The sequence below is a fragment of the Balaenoptera acutorostrata genome, chromosome 3, assembly GCF_949987535.1.
Source record: "Balaenoptera acutorostrata chromosome 3, mBalAcu1.1, whole genome shotgun sequence".
Taxonomy (NCBI): Eukaryota; Metazoa; Chordata; class Mammalia; order Artiodactyla; family Balaenopteridae; genus Balaenoptera; species Balaenoptera acutorostrata.
The window spans coordinates 61034613-61046967 of record NC_080066.1 but is presented as its reverse complement, the minus strand read 5'-3'; the positions used below and the strand labels follow the sequence as shown (position 1 = coordinate 61046967).

Genomic DNA, 12355 nt, shown 5'->3' with positions numbered 1-12355 from the left:
TTTGTCATTATTGCCTTTTAAAATATTTAAGTTTTCTATTATTTTATGATGAAGTATATCAACATACACCTAACAAAATTATCAATACCTATGTACCAACTTGACAACATTTTTCAGTAACCAATAACATTTTTCCATATTGTCTTAGATCTTTTTTCTTATTGGTAAGAAACCAAATGTTGTAGATACAGCTAACTCCCCATCTCCATCCCTTTCCCCTTACTCTCGCTCAAGATGTAAATCACTATGTTAGAGTGTGTGTATATGGTTCCTATGCATTTTTATAAAATTTTCATATATGTGTGTGTAATATATATGTATATATGTAAATATATACAAATATATAAAAAATATTTGTGTATATAAAATTTATATGTATATATTTATATATAATATCCATAAACAATATATCCTGCTTTCTATTTTTTGTGTGTATTTAAAATTTACATAAATGCTGTCATACTATTTTGTCAGTTTCTATGTTCACATAACATGGGGTTGAGATCTACTTATGTTGATGCATATAAATCTGATAAATTCATTTTAACTGCTCTACAGATTCTATTAAATGAATAAACTCCCAGTTTGTCCATTTTCTATTTGAGGGCAATAGTTTCTATTTTTTCACTATTTCAAGCAATGATACAATGAATATCCTTGTAGAAACCTTCTTTTGCACCTATATGGGAGTTTCTCAAGTTTATATGCCTACAGTAGGAATTTATGAATGTTATGATAAATGCATGTCCAACTTTACCAAGTAACACCAAATTGTTCTCCAAAGTGATTTTACAAATTTCACTTTCCATCAGTAAAGGCTAGGAATCCATTTCCTCATATCCTTATCAGTGTTTTATATTAACTCACTGATTTTTGTCAGTCTCATATTTGTGAAATGGTATTTTGTGTTGTCTTCATTTTCATTGTATTTATGATTAGTAAGTTTGCATGCATCTATTTTTAAAATACTGCTATTATTACTACTAGTAACAATAAAACTAATAATAAAATGTATCAACTTCTTTGCATGTACTAGCTTATCAGTCACTTATTACAAGAACCTTATACTAACATTCTATTACATTAAAAAGGAAACAGACTGGGGGCTTCCCTGGTGGCGCAGTGGTTGAGCGTCTGCCTGCCAATGCAGGGGACATGGGTTCGAGCCCTGGTCTGGGAAGATCCCACATGCCGCGGAGCAACTGGGCCCGTGAGCCACAATGACTGAGCCTGCGCGTCTGGAGCCTGTGCTCCGCAACAAGAGACGCCGTGATAAGTGAGAGGCCCGCGCACCGCGATGAGGAGTGGTCCCCGCTTGCCGCAACTAGAGAATGCCCACGCACAGAAACAAAGACCCAACACAGCCATAAATAAATAAATAAATAAATAAATAAATAAATAAATAAATAAATAAATTTAAAAAAAGGAAACAGACTAAGAAGGGCAAGGTAATTTGCCCAAGGTCATCCAGTAACTTGCAGGGCTAGGGTTCAATATGTCAATATGTCATTTTCCCTTCATTATAAGATAATAGGGTTAGTGGTCATCATTTCATACTTCCCAATTTTCAAACTGTAGGATAGTGGTCCCCAACCTTTTGGCACCAGGGACCGGTTTTATGGAAGACAGTTTTTCCACGGACTTGGGAGGGGGCGGTTTTGGGATGATTCAAGTGCATTACATTTATTGTGCATTTTATTTTTATTATTATTACATTGTAATATATAATGAAATAATTATATAACTCACATAATGCAGAATCAGTGGGAGCCCTGAGCTTGTTTTCACTTGCCACTCACTGATAGGGTTTTGATATGAGTCTGCAGGCAATTAATTTATTATAGTCTCTGTGCAGTCAAACCTCTCTGCTAATGATAATCTGTATTTGCAACTACTCCCCAGCACTAGCATCTAGTACTGCTTCAGCTCCAGATCATCAAGCATTAGATTCTCATAAGGAGTGCGCAACCTAGATCCCTCGCATGCGCAGTTCACAGTAGGGTTCGCACTCCTATGAGAATCTAATGTCGCCGCTGATCTGACAGGAGGTGGAGCTCAGGCGGTAATGCGAGCTATGGGGAGCAGCTGTAAATAGAGATGAAGCTTCGCTGGCTCACCGGCCGCTCACCTCCTGCTGTGCGGCCTGGTTCCTAACAGGCCACGGACTGGGACCGGTCCGTGGCCTGGGGGGTGGGACCCCCTGCTGTAGGAGATGCTCAGTAACCAGATAAATGCATTTCCTAATGTAAAAGGAGAAAGGGAACATTATTTTATACCTTTTAAATAGTAGACTTAGAAGAGGCTCCAAACATGAATTATTCATCAGATTCTCCTTCCTTTTACAAAAAACTGTATTAGTAAATGAACAGATAGGGATTTTAGTGCACTTACAAGCAGAAGCATCAATTCCTTTGCACATATTGCTGAAAGTTTGTATGTGTTGATTTTCAGAACTGCTGTATTCAGAGTCCTGTGCTTTTCATACATGTAAATGCAGTAGCACTGAATTGGTATAAAATCTCTAAGCTAAGGCTGATTTATCCACAAGATCATTTATAGTCTTCAAATATTTTCAATTATTTCTGCTTTGTGGACTAATAAAAGAGCTACTGTTGTTGGTCCAGGTTAATAAACAGCTCTGGAAAACTGTTTAATAGACTGAAAAGATGAAAGTGACTTCATAAATGTTCCTGTCAACTCTGAGGACTGCTACTTTTCATAACAGAGGGCAATTAGATACTCACTGTTTGTTATACGCTTAATGGTGATAGGGTTTTAAAAAAAGTAGAGAATCCAAAGTGGCATTAGAAGTTTAGGTTGTAACAGGAGTGTCTCGGTAGCACTATCTTATTTTCTGAATTCTAGTGAATTTAGCTTCCTAGTACTTTGAGAAGTACTGCTTTTCAAGAGGATAGAGATCATTATAAATCATTTCAATTATTGTCAGACTCTCTAGACGGGTGAGAATGATCAGATGATCACTTTCCTGAAAAAATAGAATCAGAATAACCAAAAGAGAAAAGAGAACCATTTACAGAAATAGCTGATTATTCAGGACTAAATCTAAGGAAATTGTTATTTAAGATGCTGTACCCAAACCTGTGTGTGTTGTGTTTGCTTGTTTGAAGGGGCTAAGCCTGTGTTTGTTAAGATTTATCTTTGAAGGTGAAGATGTTGCCAGACTATGCAGATTGATAACACACATTTCTCCCCACATCTAGCTACGTGGTGAACATTGGTCTGATCGACAAGCTTTGTGGCTGCTTCCTCTCGGTGCAAGGCCCAGTGGATGAGAATCCCAAAATGGCCACATTTCTGCAGCATGCCGCAGGGCTCTTACACGGAATGTGCACGCTGTGCTTTGCGGTCACCGGAAGGTAAGGCCTCTACTTGATGTCAGTCTGGAGTCAACTTTTGAAACATCTCTTGGATTTTGCTCATTTTGGAGTCATTTCATAGGGATGTACATGGTCATCTTGGGCTGTTTTCCTCTTTGTGCTACCTCTGTCCTTATTGGCTTCCCATATTGAGACTTGTCTAATATTTCTCATTTTCCCTGGCTACATGCTCCTGTCAGAGCCTATTTTTCTTGTTGGTGTCATAAACTTAACTATAATTTCTACAAGAGACCTTAGAAGTCATCCAGCCCCTCTTCCACTGAGATCCAGAGGAATCAAGTGATTCTCCTTGAGTCAGCAAGTCAGTGACAAAGCCTAGACCAAATCTCGTCAGGCCCTCAGCGCAACACGGCACAGCTTCACAGTGCCCTGACCATCACATGCTTTCAATTATAGCCTCCTAGGTTCTTTATTTTCCCCTTTGTCCTTCCAAGGTATCTCCAGGAATAAGAGAAAGGAGCCATCCAAAAACAGTAGCCCCCTGACGTCACACATGACCCATGGGCATCATTTTAGCCAGTGTGCCAGGGACTACTACTGGCCTGGTTGGCCCTTTAAACCCCCTCACCCCACCCTGTGGACTGTCCTCAAAAACAATAATTCTCTAAGAGAGACAGAGTAAACCGCCTCGTGTTCTTTTCTCTCCCCTCCTACCAAGTAAAAATCATTTGCAATAGTGACTTAGTGTTTCTGATAGAAAGATGACACATCCCTCGGGCATCTTGAGGATGTTCAGTAAAACAATTTTCTTATACTTAAATTCTAAACAGCACTGCATACAAATTATATATATATATATATATATATATATATATATATCAGGGATTTGTCAAGAAGAAAACTAATGATTTGAAACTAATAAAGTCTAGCTACTTAAAGAAATCTTATCCAGCCATATTCAATGTACACACGATGCTAATTCTGTATTCAGAATATTTTAAAAGAGAATTTGTTTTCTGAAATGAACTTCCTCAACATTTGTTAGTCTGTTATGCGTCGGATCCCGACACCCACCTATTCTTCCTTATTCTTGCCTAATCCCTCTACTCCGAGTCACATTTCTAGGAAGATTAAGACTGTCTGAGTGTCAAGGAAGCCAAGCACGACCTGTAGTCAGTGTTCCACTTAGTCTGTTCCCTCTAGAAATGTAGCCAGAGCCTACCTTCCAGGGATTTGATGAGAACTCAGAAAGTGGCTATTTGTAGGTCTGTGACCTAAGTAAGTTCGGGTGGTCCCACACTGCCCAGAGGCTGGCAGCAGTAACAGGGCTCCATCCAGGGCATTGGCACCTGCCAGCTTGGAGGCTGCCATGCTGCCCAGCTAGCTCCTGTGCATTAGCCAGGCCACTCCCTGGGAGGTATCCTCTCACCCAGGAGACCCTTCCAACACTCACTCTTTTGTATACACACCATTATAAACCTGCCAGCGTCTCAAGTCTTTGTCACCTATACTCTTTCCTTGAATCCAGATGAATATCACACATATAAACATTTCCATATGTGGTTGTTGTATAGTTTGTGGTCTTCAGCTTTCACTTACACATGGATTCAGTCACTTGAAATCTGTGGAACTTGAAAGAAGTTTAAAGGTCATTAATAGCCACTCATTTTTATAGGGAAAGCAACTGAGCCAAACTAACTTGAATTAGGACCCAAGATTCCTCCCTTGGTGTTCCCTCCTACACACTTTACTTTATATTATTCAAAATATGGGAGCATACGTTTTGTTTCTTTGAAAATTTTCTCAATTACATATGTGGAAAACAGGATCCTCTTCTCTTTAACACACACAGTCATGTCCTTGTCTAGTAGACATTGACTGAACATCTGCCTTGGGCCAGACACCAAGCTAAGTACTAAGGTTACTGCCTTCAGGGAGCCCAGAGTCTGGTGTGGAGTCAGACTTGCAAATTAATAGCTGCAACATAATAGCTGCAACAGAAGAGAATGTGCACAGAGAAGGAAGTAAAGCACTTCCAAAGGAAGTCAAGAAGGGCTTCAATGGCCTAAATCTTAAAGGATCCAGGAAGACAAGTGGAGTAAAGAAGTCATTTGGGAGAAAGGGCATAATATGGGCACTGCATGATATAGTAGATGTTATTGGTGCCTGTGGCCTATCAGGAGGTCACCTACAAGTGGCTTCCTGTATTTCTCTGCCTGAGGATATTCACTGAACAAGTAGCTGTTTGCTAGAAGTGCCAAGGAGTTAACACCCCCAAGAGTGACTCTCCAACAATAAATTGGTGGGTAATATCCCAGCTCCACTAACCCTCAGTGGGACAATCCTGAGGTATGTTCTGTACAGTTTCTCAAAGGGACCCAGTGGTAACCTGTTCATTAACACATACTTGATTGACTTTTCTCCCTACCCTCTTTTCCTTCTCTACTTCCTCACAAATAAACTACTAACACCCATATCTTTGTTTCAGGGACTGCTTTGGGGGCAACCCAAACCAAGAGTTATGGATATATAAGACATTGTCTCATGTTCAGTTTGATGTAGTTTACAATAGGGTGACTGTGAAGAGTGGCAGGAGATGAGGTATTCAGTGAGCTCCATACATGTTCAAATTTCTGTTATAGGATGATCACTCCTGAAAAGTATAGAAATGACTGGAATGGCATGAGCCTAGAGGCAGAAGGAATAGTAAAAAGGCTCTTGAAATGTTGAGGGCCTGTGGAGACAGTAGAAATAGAGAGGAGCAGATACATTGAGGACGCAGAATAAATGTAAGGGAAATGGCATAGAGCTGATAGTATGGGATGTAAAAGGAAGTGAGGAGTCTGCAACGACTCCCAAGTTTCTGACTTGAAATTTTTGAGTGGCAGATGGTATAGTCTCCAAATTAGGGGATATATGTGGTTTTCCATGATTCTAGACATGCCTAAGGATTATCCAGGCAGACCAAAGTGTGTGTGTATGTATGAAGTTTATATATAAAGCCTTATTCTATACGTATATACACACACTCATAAAATGAAGTATAATTATTTCTATGTACATATACAACTGGATTTTAAATAAATCAATGATTAACCCTTAGTGGTTTTTAAGAATTCTTCATCTATTTTTCCCCAGTATAATTTCCTTCTCCAACCTCAGTTACTCTGCAAATTTCTGTTGGTAGGCCTTGCTACAAAAGCAGGTTCGGGTGGTTTCCTGGCTTAATTTACCTAGGAAATTCTTAGCAGTATCAGTGTAAGCTGCTTCTCTGAGAGACAAGAAGAATGACCCCTGTCTGCTGTTCTTCCTCTCATCCTTCAGTCTTCCAGCATTTCCTGAATACTGCCAAGCTACAGGAATACAGGGAGTTTTTCCTACATCTTCTGATTTGTTTACCTCTAATATTTACAGCCCATTTTGTGCTACAATACTTCCTGTTTCTTCGTGGAAATTATATTTTTAAACTATAAACTACAATGACCTGTTGAAAGCACTTTGTTGCATGTGTTAAATAGTCTCAGCACGAGGTCAAAGCCGTGTGTGGGGAGAAAGGTAGCTTGGTTGTTGTTATACTGGAGGAATTCACGTAATTCCTGTTGGGGCTGCCAAGGGAAGCCAGCCAGAGCCTGAGCGCTGAGGAAGGCTTGTCCTCAAAGCCCTTCTGTGACCAACAGGAGTAAAAGACAAAGGGGGGCCAGAGAGACCTTCAAAAACTGCCTCTCGTGAACTGACAGACCCTGAGATAATTATGTACACTAATTGATAGCACGGGGCTTTGAGTAAACACTTTGCAGTCTGCCGGTGGCCGGCCTTTGTGATGGTGATTATAGCAGGTCTGCCTTTGCACTGCCCTCCTGTTGTGCCCTTAATCTTCTAATTTTTACCTAGGTTTTCTGAAAGACAATTTGGGTGTCAGTATTTACACTGTTAATCTCTGCTTCAGCATGGGGGAGAAAAGTACTGACCGATGATTTTTGTACCAGGCTTGGTTTTGAACAGTAAACTTGCATTTCTTTAAGTAAAAATCGAAATTGTGATCTTCTGGTGAAAGGATTGATTTTTATATTAGGATTACGCTACAATTTTAATACGTGAATTGTTCACAAGCTATAATTCTTAATCACTTCAACAAAATTCAACAATCTGTAATAGGACTTTCAGAAATGACTGTTTGGCCTTAACTGTTACCAGTTTTCCATTCTTGGGCCTGCAAGAAATAAGGAAAAAAGGATAGTTTTCAAATCTCAGGGCAGTGACTCAACTGCCATAATTGACTGAGGCTCACTGAGTCCCCCTTAAGGTGCTGGCTCCTTAGCCAAACTAATAGGATCAGAACAGTAATGAGTGATTATAAATTGTAACCAACACAAAACCTTTTACTTAATCAGCAATCATTTCTAGATTCATAACTATGCAAAGTACTATAGCAAGAGGGCCAAGAAGTAGTGGATCCAAAGTGAAAGAGTTTACAGTCCTTATGACTGCACAGAAGAAAAAGAGGAGCTTGTAAAACTTAGTTAATTCTGATTGGTTGGAAAACACTATTGTGAATGCTAGAATATTTTTATACAAAAAGAAATTTGTTACTATGTGTATTTGTGGTTTTTATTTTCGCATCTGTAAACTACACTAACAAAATGAGTTCTAGCCAAGGTCTCTGGAAACCTGTGTCATAAAAAGATAAGAATGATTTGTAATTTAGCCCATTAATTATGTGGATATAAATGAGTGCTTCTCAAGTGTTTAAGGGTGCTTGAAAACCATTTGTTCAAGCAAAGGTAAACTTTAACTCTGCCTGCCGGAATTATTCATTCATTCATTAGACAAATATTTATACAGTGCTTGCTCTGTGCCAGGCCCTGTGCTAGGCTTGGGAGAAAACAAAAATGACTAAGATGTTGATCAAGTCCTCAAGGACCTTGTAAGCTAGTAAAGAAGAGGTATATACAAATATCCATGGTATAAGGCAGAGAGTGATACAGAGGATAGAAGATAACACACAAAAAGCACTTAGCATGCTGCCTGGCACATAGTAAATGCTTAATAAATATTGGATTATCACATCATCATTGATGGACTTCAGAGGAGGGAGAGATCACTCTTAGTTGTAGGAATTAGCTGTTTTCTAGAGCAACTAAAATTTAATCTAGGCCTTGAAAGATAAAAAAGGTTGGAACATTTAGAGTTGAGAAAAATATAGACAAAGAAAATAGCATACGCAAAGACATCAAAGCAGAAAAACACATGAAGAATGAACAGAGTACTTAATTTGGCTGGATTTTGAGATGTATGTAGTGGCGATTTTAGTGCCTACCAGACTGTTATGATGTTCAAATGAGGTAACAAATATAAAAATACTGTGTGATATATAAAACAATCTGCTGAATGTGGTGGTGACAGTGGTGTCATTAAAAGCCTTTGATCAGGGCAATGACATGCTAAAAACCATATTTGGGAGTTATCATGTGAAAGTGTATGAGAGAGGCTGTAGAAAGTGGGAAAGACCATTAACAGTCATCTGGCCAAGAGGCAAAAGGAATGGAAAAGAAGAATCTTTTTAAATCCTCTCATAGTCTCTCTTTTTATGTATGGTATCACTGGTCTCTCAGGCATCAGGCTCCAGATGTCATCTCTCTCTCATCCGTCTTCCTTGTACCCCAGACCTAATCTGCTGTCATGTTCCATTGACTGGAAGGAACCTTAAAGTCACTTTAATCCAGTCTTCTGTTCAGATTTATAGCTCTTCAATAACTTCTTTCAGTTTACATTTGAGTATCTTCATTGACAGGGAACTTATTATTTACCAAGGGAGCCTATTCTGTCATTGATCAGTTTTAATGCTTTAAAAGCCTCTCCTTATACCAAGCTGTAATCCGTCTCCCTAATGCTACCTACTAGTACTAGTCCTATTTGCTCCTTGGCAACATATAGATTATTCTAACCCCACTCTTCTCCCTACACTTCTCCTGTCTCACCGTACCACATATTCTCCTTTGCTTTCATTCTTGTTCCAGTTACTATGGTTGTGTAACAAATTACCCCAAAACTTAGTGGCATAAAACAACAATCTGTTAATCTCACAGATTTTGTATGTCAGGAATTCTACCAAGATACAGGGAGAATGGCTCATCTTTGTTCCACAGTGTCTAGGCCTCAGTTGGAAGACTTGAAGGCTGGAGGTTGGAATCATCTGTGTGCTTGTTCACACATGACTGTAGTTCACGCTACCTGTTTGTTAGGGACCTTTCCATGTGGTCCCTCTGCACAGGCTAATTTGGGCTGCACAGCATGGTGCAGCTTCAAAGGAGGAGCATCCTGACAAGTGAGAGAGCTAGGTGGAAACCATGTCACCTTTTATGACCTAGCCTCGAGAGTCATGCAGCTTCATCCCCTCCACTGAATTCTGTTCAGCAAGGCAGCCACAGAGTCCCATTCAGCTTCAAAGGGAGGAGAAGTAGACTCCGTCTCTTCATGGGCAGTATAAAGGTTCTGGAAGAGCGTAGTGTACCAGAAATATTGCTATGGTTATGTTTGAAAAATAGAGTCTTCCACATTCCAACCTACCCTAGAGATAAATGTGTTCCCAGTATCCTGTTCTCATCTGTAGTCTTTCCTCTCTGCAGTCTCATACTTGGTATAATCATTTCTCTTGGCATCTTTAGCCACTGTCCTCGGACAAAAGGCTTGCTGGTGTTGGGAGATGGGGAATGAAGTAAACATAATAGGACTAAGCAAGTGTAACTAAAGGAAATAACATTTGTTGAACACTGTTTATGTGCCCCAGGCTAAGGGCTCCTCATGAGTTATCTCCCAGCAATCCTCACACTGTCCAAGGGAGCATAACAGCCTCCAGACTGATAAGGAAGAGTGATTGTCCGAATCCTTCAGGTCTGGAAAGTGAGAAGAATACAGGAACAGGAACCTCTGGGCTGTCTCTATATTCACAACTGGGCAAATGCTAGTACAGAGATTTCTGAAAGAGCTATCCCAGCTGGTAATAAAGTCTTAGTTGACTTGTAGGGACAGAAAGATGATCACTTCATTGCTGCAATTCAAACTGTGTGTCTACTATGTGCTAGGCACTATGCCAGAGAAAGGGAGCTGCCTGGGCCTTAGCCCACAGGGCCAGCATTTAGGGGCAGGCTTCACTGACTTACTACTCCCAGAGGGGAGAGGGTGTGATGAAGGTAGTCTGCCATTACGTATGCAGGCTCACCAGACTTAGGATAGCAGAATATGTCTGGTGTACACTTGCAGTTGAACTCCCACTGGCTCTAGGACTTTGGGGGTCAGGATCTCAAGAGGAAAATCCTTTTGTACTGTTGTATTGAAGAGCCCAGGTTTGGGAGGCAGAAAAATGTGAATGCAGTTCCTGCTCTCCTAGCTCTGTGACCAGTGACAGATTCTTTAGCTTCTCAGTGCCTGTTTCCTCACAGTATAAACATGAATTTGACAATTCTTCTTCACAGAGTTGGGGCAAATGGTGACTAACATGTCTGTCACCCTAACCTTCTGCCCAAGGTGCTTTTTTATATATATTTATTATACCCCACCCTGTTCCAAAAAGATTTGAGATGGCTTACAGAAGTATATATGTCTTCTTATTTAAAAAAAATAGATGAAAAAAATTAGAATAAAAGAAAATAGGTAGGGAAAAGTAAATGAAGGCAGAAGCAAGTAAAGTTAAGGCATAAACCATATTCATAAACAAGGCCCTGATAGACATTTCCTCTTGGAATTCCTACTGGCAGTTTCTACCAGGAACTTATATTTAATATGTCAGATTCTAAGCTCATTGGCTTTCATCCAAAGTTGGCTTTTCCTCCTGATTACCTTATTCTGCTCATGATTGTAGTAATATGAACAGATTTTAAGACCTCAAACCTTTATTATCTTTGACTTCCGTCTTTCAGAATCCAATCCAGTCCTATGCAATTAAATCAAAACGATGCTTGCCACAGAAACATGAGATGGCACCTGTTATTTATACCTATGACTTGATATTTGTCTACTTCTAATTCACTAGTTCCTTTGTCCTGAGTATATGTTTTGTGTCTTCAAATGAAAAGGTTTCCCTAAGGAGAAAGACTAAATATCCTAGCAGCTCTCCTTCAGGCACCTAGCACCAGGCTAGAAACAAAATAAGAAGTCGGTAAATAGCTATGACTGGCAGCATTAGCAAATACTGATGTGCACCATCGACCTATGCCAGAGCCCCATTTCCTGGGCTTACTCTTAGCATAGGAAGAAGAGGTGCCTATGTCTCACGTTCTTCCTCCCTTAAAATAAGAAGGAGACGTCCAAGGCCTTCATGCCTTTGGCATACCTTTCTGAGACCAGTTCTCTCTCTCTTCCTTCCATTGCTTTAGCAAATCTTTATTAATTACTGTTTACTGAGCACTTGATATGTGCCAGACACTTGTCAAGGTATTAGGGATCCAGTGGTGAACAAAATACTCGCTCTATGGAGCTCACAGTCTAACAGGAGAAAAAGATGATAAACCAGTAAATGAATAAGATAATTTTAGCTAGTGATAGTGATATGAGAAAATAAAGCAGGGTAATATAGCAGAGTGATTTGGGTGAGTGGTCAGGGAAGGCCTCTCTGGGAAGATGACACTGAGCTAAGAAGGAGCCAACTCTGTAAAGATCGGAGGGAAGAATATTCTAGTTGAGCAGAATAGGAAGTTGATGACTCCCAAATATCTGAAGTGGGTGTGTACCAGAAACATAGAAGGCAGTGTGCTGGAGGCCAAGAGATCAGGACAGAGAGAGTGGAAGTTTGGGTTTTACTCTAAGTGTGATAGGAAGCCACTGGAGGATTTTAAGCAGGAGAGCAGCATGATCTGATTACTTAAAAAGTAGTGGATTTTTACTCTGTATAGAATGGATTATAGGGGCAAGAGTGGAAGTAGGAAAGATTAATTAGGAGGGTACCGTATCACGCAGCCCAGATATGACAGTTTTTTCCTCCCAGTTACTCACCCAGAAGAAGTAATTGCTTTCATTTGGCA

General features: G+C 39.9%; 1 protein-coding gene across 3 annotated transcripts in view; it reads left to right on the top strand.

The window, feature by feature from the left end:
- SCAPER (S-phase cyclin A associated protein in the ER) overlaps positions 1-12355 on the top strand; it is a 473879-nt gene that overhangs the window by 406466 nt on the left and 55058 nt on the right. For all 3 annotated transcript variants that reach the window (XM_057544059.1, XM_057544058.1, XM_057544060.1), the window contains exon 27: positions 3222-3377. In XM_057544059.1, the coding sequence (XP_057400042.1) occupies positions 3222-3377 (156 nt within the window). The remainder of the gene's footprint in view (positions 1-3221; positions 3378-12355) is intronic.